Here is a 14,466-nt window from a genome sequence, read left to right on the forward strand (position 1 = left end):
ATGTGGATAACTTTTTATATTGTTTACATAAAACCTTTTATCATCAAATATATTTAAACTAATCTTACTTGTTTTTGTTGTTGTCATGTTATCGCCAACTTTTTGTATTCTGCATTCATCTGCTGTTCCTTGTGTATTATTCATTAATGCATCATAATAATCTATGTGCCTAGCGTTATTATGCTTCTTTATTCCTTTTTCTTTAGTGTTTTTAGGATAATTTTTGAAGTTATATGTTTTGGGGGACAATGCAATAAATTCCTCAATAATCTTACTCCCCAGCTCGTGCTTAAACTTGCCGGGGACTTTCTTATTAGTTTTTATAGGTATGTCTAGATTACTTAAGTCCATATGCTCATCAATAACTTTACCTTCACTATAACTTAATACGGAACTGTCCGTATCCATATAGTGAAGTGTTAGATCTTTGAGGGATGGTTGTAGAATATTATAGAATACATCAAACATATGTAATTTGCTAAGTTCGAGTAATGTTACTCCTACATATACAGGTGAGCTATATTCTATTTTTTTCTTTATATATTCTAATTGGCTATAATCTTTATATCTAGTTATATTCTTAAATGTTGGTTTACTTACACTTTTCATTATCTTTTCTTCATCATGAAAGAACTTGCTTTGAAAGAAGTGTAGAGAATTCATGCACATTCTTCCATAAAATGAGTTATTCATTTAGTGAGTTATTTCCTTACATCTTTTTCTGCTTCAGTTTTAGCTGTTGCTCTTTTATTTGTATTGTTTTGTATATAATCGCTACATATATAATCTTGTTTAAATTTAATTACTCTATGTATTTTTGTTACTTTTACTCCCATCTTAACATAGAACTTTAACATTCTATAATGAACCATATATTCTGTTTTGTTGTTTTGGTCTAAGATTAATTTCTCTGATCTTGCCTTGCCCCCATCTCTGTCTCTGTAACCTAATTCATCATTTATCTTTCTCTTATTAGGCATTAGTGCTAACTGTTCTGTTCTCTCTTTACATTCATTAGTATAATCAATATCACAAAATATAGTAACCATGATCACTATCATCTGGAGTATTCAATATTTCATCTAGAGTAGTAGTAATAAACTCAAAATCCTTATAAGGTAACTTTTGCATCATTGCATAACCATATAGGTTGTTTGCGTCTATGTACCACATGGACCTTTGGTCATGGGTCTTCGTCATGCTTCGCTATGCTCTGCCATTGGTGAAACCACTTCGTGGATCTGCGAAGCAGGTTCCCTGATGGACTTACCATCACTGTTATCCGCGAAGCGGCTGTGCCGATTTTTATATCTATCACCCATTATTCCACATATACCACCTCTCTTTGCTCCAACAAAATCTTCTAGCATTTGTTTATCTTGCAATGTATCTAATGTAACACCACTTGACATTAACCAACAATCAAAACTATAACCTGGTAGACTAACGTAATGAAGTGGATTGAGCTTGAATTCTTTCATGCTTAATTTAACATATTCATTCATGCAATAGTCTAATATTTTCACATCATTCTGTAAATACTCTATAGTTAGATCTTTTCCAGTTTAATGACTGTTTTCATTATTAAAGTTATCTATTTCTTCTTGTGTTGGTAATTTATTATGTAGTGAGGATTTGAAGTGTTCTATTTTTAGATTACCTATATTTTCTTGGTAATCATCTAAACCAAAGTATTCATATGGATTTAATGTTTTAGTTTTACATCCGTATATCTTTGCCATTTGATCTAGAGGCATAGCTAAGAAGTTATAACTATCTAAGAATTTGAGACAACCAATGCTAAACATCTTAGACTTACCAGCAGCTAGTGGTATGTTATCTACCTTTCTTTTATCATTATTCTGTTTAAAGAGTTCACTGTATAGTAGGTTGAAGTCATAGCCAGAGCCATTATGGAATATTACTGGAATGAAGTTTTGTTGTTTGTATCTTAGATTACATATTTTACATGCTGGTCCTCTATATTTACCAGTTTCATGACAATGATCTCTTACTTTATTAATACATGTCTTGCTGCAGATATGACAAGTGTTAATAGTTTCATGATATAATTTATCTTCTTCTGTGAATATCATTTGTTTGTTGGGCTTGAATTTATTCCCAGTTTCTATTTCTAATAGATCTCTAGCAAATCTTTTGATGCAACCTAGACCAAAGTCATGCTTGAAGTTACCTTGCCAGGTGTAACCCACAGCTATTGGAATATGTTCAGCTATTACATTTTTACAATCATTAGTTGAGACTTCAACAATGCAACATTCTATATCAGCAGTTATAATATTTTTTATATTCTGACGTTTGTGTTCATTTATAAAAGTAATATGTTTTTTCTTAGGACAAACAATCTCTGGTTTGAATGAGTTGTTGCATTCGTGTTTATCATATTTAATTTGTGAGTTAAACCAATAGGCACACCTATCACAATAATAATATTTAATGTTATTTTTCTTTGGGCGATCTAACAGGGTTTCTATGTTTTTTATTAGGGCACAGTGTTCTATTTGACCATTACTCCAAACTAGTATTCTTACATCTTTTGTATCTTTATTAAAATCATTCACTTGTTTAAACAATTCTACTTTGCCCCCACCACAAGGTGTGTATACCCAAATATTAATATTATACAATTTCTGTATTCTTATTATATAAGCAAAATCATCTTCATGTTGTTGTCTTGGTTCAATTAGTTTATCTACATATTTACTTTCTCGAGTTGCATGGTGTGGGGCGGGATGTAGCCAAGCAGTAATAGTTAGTTGTAAGCAATTATATTTATAACTACGTATATTTAATATCGATTTAGAGTTTTTGAGATCGGGAGGTAAATCTATATAACTACCAATAGATGCTTTAGTTGGTTCAATGTTTAACTGAATACTTCTTATTCCAAGAAACTCGAAATCATAACCATAACCTTCATATGTTTCCTTTTCGAAATCTAGCCACCGATTGAAGTCACCATATTGATATATTGCATTATTATTAATATAATCAGTATTGAAAAATATTTTAATAGTTTTAACTTCTTCTTTGGTTCTCTTCTTATAATCACATTCAACCGTGATATTGTATTTAAAACTCTTAACTTTTCTGAACTGGTAACAGTTTTTAATTTCTTCTAAAGAGTAATTAGTTGCTTCGTCTATATCTTCAATGTAATTCCCACCTTTATCAGTAATATAAAATTCTCTCATGTTCTGGCTGGAGTTTATATCGAAGTCTTCTGTGTTTTCTAGATACTTACGATTATGACTATATGAGTGAGTAGTTAGAGCTATTTTATTCCTAAATTCTTGATGACATTCTTTACATTCATACTTAAGTTTAGAGTAGATGTTGTTTTCGGGTTGGTGTACTCCTTTAGTTTTAGTTTTAATATCTTCAGTTTTAATAATATAATCATCTTCATCCGAATTATACACCTTCTCCAAGATTTCTTCTTCAGACTCAAACATTTTCTCCCAATGTTTGAGATCGTATGATTGATGCCTGTATAAACCCTTCTTTGTTTCAAAGGATAGATTACAGACATCGCAGAAGTTTATGACACTAGTATTAGTTGATTGAGACATGATGTTTTTATTTAGGGAAATAATCAAAAAATAATTTTTCGAAAAATGAAAATGAAATGCGATGTGTATAAATAAACCTTGGAAAGAATGTTGTAATAATTGTAAAGAATTAGAATATTCTTGTTATGTATGTAAAAATATGGTCAAAGTGAAAGATTATATAGAACATTTGGGATATCATTATTCTGATCCTAATCAATATCTAACATGTATGTGTAATGTTTATAAACATATGTCTTTATATAGATTTAGAAATAGGAAATGTAGACTATGTATTTATCTTCATAGATATAGATATGGTCATACTAGAAATCAATTCAGAGAGCATGGTTATAAGTATAATATTCAAGAAGACACTGAAAAACACTAATCACTGTGTTTCCACCGATCTGTGTTTTTTGACTGTGCTCTTTTTGTTCAAGTTATCCACAAAGTGGCTTCATCAATCCACAAAGTGGCTTCACAGATTTTTGCAAGTTTGGTTTTACGTGCTTGTTACACGATCTCACTAGTTATACTGAAAAACACTAATCACTGTGTTTCCACCGATCTTAGTGTTTTTTTGACTGTATACCCATCACAGTGTGTCCCATATACAGTCTCACAGTAGGGATCTGCGAAGCTGTTTCACTGATCAACCTTACTGTGAATTTGTTTTTTATCTCACTTAGTTTCATAGTAATTCACATCAAATCCTGAAAAGCGGCATCGCCGATCGGGGGACGTTCACTGGAGTTAGTGAGGAAGTAACCCCAAACCCTCCGTTTGCTAAAGCAACTTAACTAGACTCGATGATTTAACCACTACGCCAAGTGAGACAGAAAGTTTTAGTTTTAGGTTGATGAAATATTGATTAGGGGATATTTGAAAATTTTATTATTTTAATATTTCTTTCAATTTTTGTTCAAGTTTTTCTTTTTTATTCAAGTTTTTTCGCAAGTTTGTTTACGTGCTTGTTACACGGTCTCACTAGTTTTATACTAGTATCTGGGGACGTCTACCGGAGTCGGTGGGGATAGAACCCAAACTATCCGTCTGATAACAGTTAATTACCAGCTTAACTCTGTACTAGCGGTTTGCACTAAGTGAGACAAGAAATGATAGATTTAAAATATAAAAGAAGTGAATATAGAGAGAATATATAGTAGTAGATAAAACAAGGAAATCAACAAGCAGTAAAATTTGGCCCTATTCGACATGCGCGATTAGCGTTTGGAGAAAGGGACAAATTTTTACTGGTGGTTGATTTCCTTGTTTTATCTACTACTATCCATATAATCGGAAGTTTCTGAGAAGAGTTGAACGAAACTTGTGTTTTAAATCAAGGATTTCCCCAGCGATAATTTCAGTGCAACCATCCAAACGCTGCATTGATCGCTAACATTCTATTTTTATAGTCTTTTCGAGAGCTTTAGGAAAAGGTGAATATTTTCAAAGTAATTTCATAAGAAGCTCAAGCTATGACTTAATGCTGGATTTGAAAAATGATTCCAGCTAGCCGACTATACTCAATAAAGACTGGAAATTACAACATTTTTTAAACCATTATAAGTTGTCAAAAACTACTGAAGGTGAATCCTTTTGTTTTATATTTTTACAAGTGATATTAAATTTTGAGAAAAAGTAAGGAACTTTTTATTCATCACAGAGTTAACTCCAGTATGGATTTTTAGAAGCACAAGCTTTGAGAAAAGCAGAATGAAACAGCGCAAGTTGACATTAAATGAAATCAATATTTCTCAAACAAAGTAACCGTTTTTGGAAGTGGACGCTTTCTTTTTCGCTATCTTGTGAGTAGTATTTGTAGAGAACTGCAAGACCATTAAATTGATAAGCTGTTTTCTTAGAGTGCTGGTAAATCCTGCTGTTTATATTGTTTATTTGCTAATAGATTTTTTATGCGTAGCAGGAGCATTTTTGATCAGCTGAACTAAATTAAATCTGTTTTTCAGCTCCTTTTTAAGGTTGTTATCAAAAGTAAAATAGAAAAGGCGTTAAATAGAGCCTCATGATCAATTACTAGGTTACTATTAATAATCTGGAAGTGAAATATCTGTTCAGTCAATGAATGTGTTGTGGTTTCATTCTGTATTACTTTCAAGCAAATTTTCTAACTTTCATCTGTGGCTGCAAAAACGTGCCTCTAGTTGTCAGTGGGTTATGTTGTGCACTTTTCATTTTCGTATTCTTGAAAATATAGTTTTTTTAATGGCTCTCTATCGAAGTTTGAAGCAATTATTGTAAGCAAATTTGAAGCAATTTCTTTTTACGCATTATTATTCTGACCGTTTTGTTGTAGAACATTATTCGTTTTCACTCCTAGAATTACTTTTTCACGCTCGACTTCTCGATTTTTGCATGATCTAAATTGCTCTGATACAGAAATTAAGTCTGTTGCTAACGGAACAACGATTCTAAGATTAAATTTTACAAGGCGCTGATAGCCGAGCAGTTTGTGGTCATCTGGCTCGTCAGAGGTTGCGGGTTCGAATCTCGACGTAGTTGGGGTTTTTTACACCCATAAATTTGTTTAGGCTGCAGTCCTATCTGAGTTAAATTGTCCCGCCTGTTGTTCTAGAGTAATTTGTCCGACGCTAGTCGGTTTATGTTTAATTGCTCTCAAACGAAGTTTGTAGCAATTATATTAGTCCTGTCGGTCTTTTTTAATGCGATTTTTCTCTTGACCGATTTTTCGTCTGACGCTTTTGACTTTTCGTCCTCAAAAACGGGATAAACAGGTAGCGTCCAGCGGGCATTAAGTGCTCGTAGAGCCTTTCAGCTCTGTTTCAGCCCAAACTGTTTTGGAGACTTATACTTATGGTGTGAAGGGCGGTTCGCAGAGTTTGAAGACACCCCACCCCCACTGTTGACCCCCCTTCCCCCCGCACTATTGCCCCCCCCCCCCACCGGAGCTGTTGCCCCCCACCCCACTGTTGCTCAACACACCCTCCTCCCTCCCCTTCAGCCCCCAGTACACGCCACCCCCCCCCCCCCCGGTGGCTACTGACGAACAACCGATCGCTAAAACACGCAATTTTATACTAAATTTCGCAATTTTTTCAAGCTTTTTGAAAGTTTTTGTCAGTTTTTGAGTTCTTTCAGCCTTAGATGTCAAGGAACCTCCTCTAGGGTTTTATAATAGGTTACTGCATAGTTTCTAATGGTAGTGCAAATGTTTCAACAGTTTAAACATCACGAATTTTTTAGCATTTGACAAAACGTGCAAATTTTTGCAATTTTTTTCATTTATTTCTTATTCACGTCTTTCCGGACGCAAGGGGCAGAAAACTTCCTTAAGGGTTTGATAATAAGTTACTGAAAAAAATTTTATTTGCCATGTAATAGCTTTCAATTTTTAATATGAAAAATTTAGGCAATTTTTTTTATGAAACTTGCATTTTTTTCATGTTTTTTGAAATTTTTTGTCTTTTTTAGGTTTTTCCGGTCTCAAGAGCCAGCGAACCTCCTGCAGGGTTTGGTAATAGGTTACTGCATTGCTTTGATTCAAATTGATAAAGTTTATTGTCATTATCTAAGTTTTCCGAGACGCAGGAGCAAGGAAGTCTCCTATAGCGTTTCATAATAGGGTATTAAAATTTTTTATTGGCCATGGAATGGTTTTCATCATTTTATTATTACAAATTTTAGCAAAATTTTGATAAAACTTGCATTTTTCAATTTTAAAAATTTTTGTCAGTTTTTAGATTTCTCCAACCTGAAGGGCCAATAAACCTCCTGCAGGGCTTGATAATAGGTTACTGCATAGCTTCTAGCGGTAATGGTAGGTTTTCAACATTTTAACATCACGAATTTTAGCAATTTTTTGATGAAACTTGCAATTTTTCAAAGTTTTTATTTTTTCCTTTTAAGGTTTCTCGAACCTCCAGGTCCACTCAACCTCCACCAGGGTTTGATAATAGGTTACTGCATAGTTTTGAGTGGTAATGGAATGGTTTTTCAACATTTTACCATCACGAATTTTAGCAAATTTTTTTGACAAAATCTGTAATTTTTTCAAGTTTTTTGAAAATTTGTCATTTTTTAGGTTTCTCCAACCTGAAGGGCCAGCGAACCTCCTCGAGTGTTTGATTATTACTGAATAGTTTCTAGATGTAATTGAATGTTTTTCAAGATTTTAATAACAATTTTTTAAAAAATATTTGCAATTTTTTCGGGTTTTTTTTAATCTTTTGAGTTTTTTTTATCATTTTTCCGGCACCATCATTTTTTCGGCACTATCTTTTTTTATCATTCATCCTAGTTCTCCTCCAACGTTTGATGATAGGCTGTCGCATTGTTTCTAGAGTCAATGGAATGATTATCAATGTTTTAATGACTCCAGCTTAAACAATTTTCTAGCAATTTAATTTTTGTCAAATTTTCGGAAAATTATCATATTCCCAGTTTGTGGATCTTTATGAGCCAGTGAAACTAAGCTTGAAATAGGGATACTGGATTGTCTCGTGAGACAATGAAATTGTTTTTAAGAATTTTTTATATTGAATTTCAGCAAGATTTGGTAAAATTTGCTATTTTCAAAATTATTGAATATTTGTCCGACGATCATTACTGGCCAACAAAGCTTTTCAAGTCAAGCAGATAAGTTACTTGACATAAATCCAGAGAAATAATAGTTTTTAACATTTTCACTGCGAAATCTGGAAGCTTTTTTAAAATTTTTGCAATATTTTGCAGGTTTTTAAAATATGTTTCTTATTTGATTTATTTACCAAAAAGGCGAGAAAACTAAAAGATGCAGAGTCGAATCAAGCTAAAGATAGCCTCACTAAACTGTGGCTAGCTACTGACAAAGCCAACCGCTCGCCGGTCGTTTGAGAGCAATTCGCCCGACGTTAGTGGGTTATGTTTATAATTGTTCTCGAACGCAGTTGGAAGAAATTATTGCAATCTTGTGTCTTTGAGGCAAATTTTTGCTCGACCGTTTTCTCAAGAGCATTTATTTCGATTGCATTTTGTGACCGACTTTTTGACGCTTTACTTCTTGGTTTTTGAGTGATTAAAATTGCTCTTATTTGGAATTTAAGTCTGATGCGAAACGAAATCGATGTTAAGATAAGCTAGTACAAATGCCAAGAGGTAAATGCTTTAGCCTATTGCGGATTTTGGTCATTCACACCCCTCTGTCAGAATTTTTTACACCCGTAAAATTTTTCTGCCCTGCAGCTCCCTCTGAATTACATAACCCCGCCTGTCGTTCAAGAGTAATTTGTCCGACGTTAGTCGATTCACTTTTGAAATATTTTTTAAATTTTATATCGTATTTTTTTGTTCATTGTGTTTTTTTCAAGAACTTTGTCTCAATATTTTGTTATTGCTTTTTTGCTTTTAGACTTTTGAAAGATTTAAGAAAGTGGCATTCAAATGGTTATGTATTCTCCGTTAATCTTGTTTCAAAGTTATATAACGGACGTCTTCAGAAGTAAGAATGAGCTCTCCATTTTTTTTAAAATTGTTTTTGATAGTTTGCTTGGTATATATTAAATTTTTTCTATAGATTTTCCTTTTTGAAACTGACCATAATATTCAAAATTTTGATTGCAAATAACCACAGGCTCACTTCCTAATTCTTGAAGTCAACTCTTTTTTTAGCTGCGAAGCTGTAAGCTGAGCGTAGCTATATTGCGGTGCTCTTTGTTTTTTTTTGTTTCGTCGTCTGACGCTCTTTTTTCGTTTTACATTTGTTCACACAGCAAAGCTGAAAAAGTCAAATTTTCTGAATGACTTCTTCCTCTCTCTAACGGCATTTGCGCGCGTGACGTCATTTCTCACTCGCTTTAGCGAAAATTTTTAGGTTATTTGCGTGATTAGATTTTGATCATACGTGACTTACCTCACTCAATAAAATGACTTTTGCACTTTAAAACTTAGGTTTAGTTTGAATTTGTTTAAGGTCAAAGGAACTCATTTGTGTAGTAAAGGTCCCTAATAAGAGGCTTCTGTGGAATGAATTTTAACAACCTTTATTGATTTATCGCTGAATGTTTTTTAGCCTAGTTTTTTGAGTGGCGTCGATTTTTTTTTCAATTTAGATCTGTATCTGTTTCTATCTCTATTATATGGCACGCAAGTATATTCTTTCGCAGCTATTCCGGCAATCTGCCGGCTATGTTAATTCGGAATTTTCGAAAGGCGGCAAAAAACAGCAGCCTGTCTTCATCTCCTCTCAAAATTCCAAAAGATCTGGCCAAAATGCATAAAATGGGAAATCCAAAGAAAGTTGTTTAAAAAAAAATGGCGAGCCCAAACAGACAAAATGAAAATTATAAATAAACTATCATTGTTCTCCATACAATAATGAGGATGTCATTTTTTTGGGTAAGAAGAATCACTTTTAACTGAATAAAATGCAACCGAAACTGACTAAATTTGGACTGGTATTTATTTTCATAATCAATTTGAATCAGCCAGGTCTTGAAGTTGTGACAATTACTCCATTGCCAAAATATATCTTAATATAGTTAGCCTCATAATATAGCTAAGTAGTTACGGTGTTGAACTGATTCCTTAATTTTTGTTATTCCGACGTCAGTTGATTGTGTTTAATAGCCGCCCTCATCTTCTCAGCCGGCTATTATAGCGCTCCTATTTTTTTTTACAATTCAAAGAATTTGAATTGTATTGGGGCGCTGTCTTTTTTTTTAAGATCTGTTCACACATTTTCATGATTTTTGAAGTCAAATTGGAGTGGTGATTTTGGTCTCGCCGAAAAAGGAAATGGAGCGAAAAAGCGAGTGGTTTCTCGGTAGTGGTTTTTTGTTCACATGCGCCAATTTCACTCTGATTTTTACTGTTTTTTCGATTTTTTGGATCGGATTTTTTTTCTAAATAGTTTTCCCAATCCAATCACAGCTCAATCTAGGCTCAATTTTTTAATTTTTTTGTTTGAATTAAGTTTTAATTTCTCGCTAGTGGTTTTTTTGTTCTCATGCGGCGTTTTGACATTGATTTTCTGTTTTTTTTTTCTTATTTTTTTGGTTCTGTTTTTTTTTTAAAATGGTTTTCTTAATTCACTCATAGTCCATTCTAGGTCTAGTTTCTTTGTTTAGTCAATGAAAATTTTTTGAATTGTACGTGAGGACTTATCCTGCTATGTTTTTTTACTTCGTCGAATAAAAAAATGTTTCGCTTTACCTCATTTTGCCGCTTTTTCAACATTTTGCGTGATATCTTTTTGACTTCTCTAGGCTAGTTTCTCTCTTCTCTCATTCTGCTAAAAGTGGTTTTGAACATCAGTTGCTCAACAAAGCAATTCAAAATGAACAGAGTCAGTATAAAAAATTGAAGTCAGAAGTAGAAACGGGATAAACCCATAAAGCCCAATTTTAGATGCCCGCTATTTGAACGTCGTTCCTATAAGTCTTAGTTACCATCTCTAATGCTTATTGGTATTGATAGTAGCCCCTGTAGCCTCTCTTTAAGAAACAGAATTACCTTATGTTCAACTACGAAATGCCATCAAAATAAATCGGACTTAAAAAATGTTTTTGTACAAAAATCTTTTTTTTTCAATATCTTCTATTCTTTCAATTCCAATCATGCTTATTGGAATCCACGGCGGCTATTTTCCGGCTATCTGCCGGGTATGTTTAAATTTCTTTTCAGTGTACCAGGATGGTTTTAGGACAAAAAATAGATGAATGTGGTTTTTAAGTATAGTTGTTATTAATATTTAAAAAAATACACTTTGGATTTTCTTTTTGCCATTTTTGGTCAAAACTTCTGGAATTTCCAGACGGAATTGAACTATGGTAATGTTTAATTGCTCTCAAACGAAGTTTGAATTCTTCGATTGTAAATGTGAATGTCTTTTTTATGAAATATTTTTGTTTGACCGTTTTGACTTTTCGAGTGACTTTTACGCCCTTGACGTTTTCGTTTTGCGTGATCTGAATTGCTCTCGTTCACAAGTGCCAGCAGCTGAACTCAACTGCTGGCAGTACACTACTAAACTTGAAATGAAAAAAGCGTCTAAATTGGTGGGTTTTTTTCAATTTTAAATATTAGTGGTATAAATTAACCTCTATTGACAATATTTGAAACCTCCTTTGTGAATTTGGTTTCCCCCCGACTGAAGCATGCTGGAATAGACTGGTGCTCCCACTAGTCTCAACTATTAGCTTGATGCTAATTTAGTAGCTAAGTGTGGAAAAAAATAATAAAACAGTTCGGTTCTCCGTAGCCGCATCGAAAAGGGGCTGACCAATTCAGCGTGTTTTAAAATTCTTCTTTTTAATTGTACAATATAGTATAAAAATGTACGTACAGTGTTATTTCTATTCGTTAGGCATAGTTTGTGGACAACACGCAAGATTTGCGTTTAGGCGTGAAGTTGTGAGTTTTCAAAGTTATTAATTCTCGTTTTCTCCACATACAAAGAAAAGATGGTTAAACAGTTTTGTTTTATTAGTGTTAAGCTATGAAATGTAGTACGACCCTTTTGTTCTATTACTGTTTACCCAGTTGTTAAGCTATGAAAAATCAGTTTTTCATAGAAAAAAAGCTCGTGCTTGAAATCAATATAATAACTCTAGCTTGAAATCACAATGAGTGCACAGCATGCTTACAAGCGGTATTTGAAAACTGAGAATTTCGAGCACACAGCGAGTATCTTCAAGGCGTGAAATTTTTCAAGTCGAGTGAGGAATCGTTGTTTGACCATGTTTTCAATTATTGATTTTTTAATTTCCCTCAATCACAATTTTAACCGGTTGAATTAAAATGGTGACAATTAAGTGCTAAAAGTTAATTTTATTTAACGGATAGAAGTCAAAGCTGAGCATAAGACTGAGCATTTTTAATTGCTCTCGAATGAGAAATGATTGTAAACGTGTGTCTTTTTAATGCAAATTTTTCCTGGGACCGTTTTGCGCTTTTCTTCTAGAATAATCTTTAACTTCGCAAGTAGCTTTTTCACGCACTTCTTGATTTTTGAGTGGTTTTAATGCTCTCAGTCCGAAATAAAGTTGTTCAAATAAAACCGATTGTTAGAGATACGATGAATGCCCTGATAGCAGAGTGGTTAATGAGTCTATCGAGGAGGAATCGGACTCAGGAGGTCGGAGTTTCAATCCGACCTTCGTCTGATGTTTTTACACCCATAAAGAAAAATTTTCGCCCCGTCTGTTTTTCCGACGTTAGTCGGTTTATGTTTAGTTGCTCTTGAACGAAGTTCATAGCAATTATTGTAAACGTGTGTGTGTCTTTTTTATGCAAATTTTTCGCTTGACAATTTTGCGCTTTTCTTCTGGAACATTCTTTGACTTCTCAAGTGACTTTTCACGCGTTCTCTTCATTTTTGAGTGATCTCTATTGCTCCGAAGTAAAGCTTGTTGCTAATATAAAATCGGTTGCAGCATCGCAGATGTAAATGATTCGTGGCACAGTTGTTAGTAAGTGTGGTTGTGGATCGAGAAGCCAGTGGTTCGAATCCCGGTGGGGGAAGGTTTTTTGCACCCATAAAGAAAAATTGATCTAGGCTACAGCCCCTTAATTAAATTGCCTCGCCTGTCGTTCAAAAGCAATTCTTCCTGACATTTGTTGGTTTATGTTGTTATTTCGTTGTCTCCATCGATGGTTTTTGCGACCGTTTGACTTCGCATTTTTCAATGACTTCTACCACTTTGCAATTAATTACATTTTTGCGATACGTCATTTCTCACTCTGTTGTTTATCAGTTTTAAGGTTGCAATTTTTTTCATACTTAACTCACTTTCATACTTAACTCACTAACTACATTTTTGTGCGATACGTAGTTACACTAAACACTCGGTCTTCAATTTTTTATGTTTACATCTGTAAATGAATACCATTAGAATGCAATTAACATTTGCTTGAGAGGTCTAAAAGGGGTCTAGTAAATGGGGGATACATAACGTAATGTGCAGGGGGTACAAATGGAAAAGATACCTCGTTTTAAGCTCTTGCATACTCAATTGTTTTCATTTGCTTAATTTTTTTGTCTGTGGTCTTAACAAGTCTTAACGGTCTGTATTATGGCTATTATCTGGTAATCTGCCAGCTATGTTTGATAGATTGCGGCGTCAAATCTTTTCAATATTTGTTGTTCAGCACTAGTCTATTTCGCAGCTATTTGTCGTTTGTTTTGTGTAAGTGTATCATCTAGATCTGTTATTATGGATAATGTTTAGGTGAATGCGAGTGGAACAGTTTTGAGGAGTGAGATTGTGGGTGCGATCAAGATGAGAGTGTTTCTCAGTGGAATGCCCGAGCTGCGACTGGGTCTTAATGACAAAGTGCTGTTTGAGAACACAGGCAGTAAGTACTAGTCATATTATTGCACTGTTACCATCACAATAGTGAACCATGGCCATTCAGGATGAAAAATACCACTGTTACCTTCATGGCCATTGATAGGTAGATTTTTTCGTAAATTTTAAAGTTCAGATTGTAAATGTGAGAGATCATAAAATTTGAGTTCGGTTTTTAAGTTCATTCGTAAGCCTGCAAATATTTCGGCAATGGTTCATGCAAGTTCTCATCTATCATTTTTTTGTCTGACGTTTTTGTCGTTTCGAATGACTTTTCGACATCTTGAGGTTTGTGTAATATAAAGTATTCAGGCCAAAAGTTTACAGAGTTTACGAAGTTTGAAGCAATTATTTGAATATGTCCTTTTACAATTTGAAGAGGAGTGTTGGTATTACAGGGTTTTTGAGCTAGAGCAAGTATGTTCATGACTTGAATCCTTACTTCTTTCTTTTCGAATATTTACCTCCGTTTTTGAACATTGATTTCTGACTTCGAATATTGGATTTTAATAGTAGCTTAGTTTGCTTTTGCGATGTATAGTAATGGGAACTGCTGGTAATATTCAAAGCAAAAAGTCATTTTG

At 33.7% G+C, this 14,466-nt stretch overlaps 1 protein-coding gene across 3 annotated transcripts in view; it reads left to right on the forward strand.

Annotated features, from left to right (window-relative positions):
• LOC142337702 (AP-1 complex subunit mu-1-like) overlaps nucleotides 1-14,466 on the forward strand; it is a 250,656-nt gene that overhangs the window by 42,120 nt on the left and 194,070 nt on the right. For all 3 annotated transcript variants that reach the window (XM_075387151.1, XM_075387149.1, XM_075387150.1), the window contains exon 7: nucleotides 13,763-13,889. In XM_075387151.1, coding sequence (XP_075243266.1) covers nucleotides 13,763-13,889 — 127 coding nt within the window. The remainder of the gene's footprint in view (nucleotides 1-13,762; nucleotides 13,890-14,466) is intronic.

This window comes from Convolutriloba macropyga, chromosome 4 (genome assembly GCF_964194025.1).
Source record: "Convolutriloba macropyga chromosome 4, txConMacr16.3, whole genome shotgun sequence".
Classification (NCBI taxonomy): domain Eukaryota; kingdom Metazoa; phylum Xenacoelomorpha; order Acoela; family Convolutidae; genus Convolutriloba; species Convolutriloba macropyga.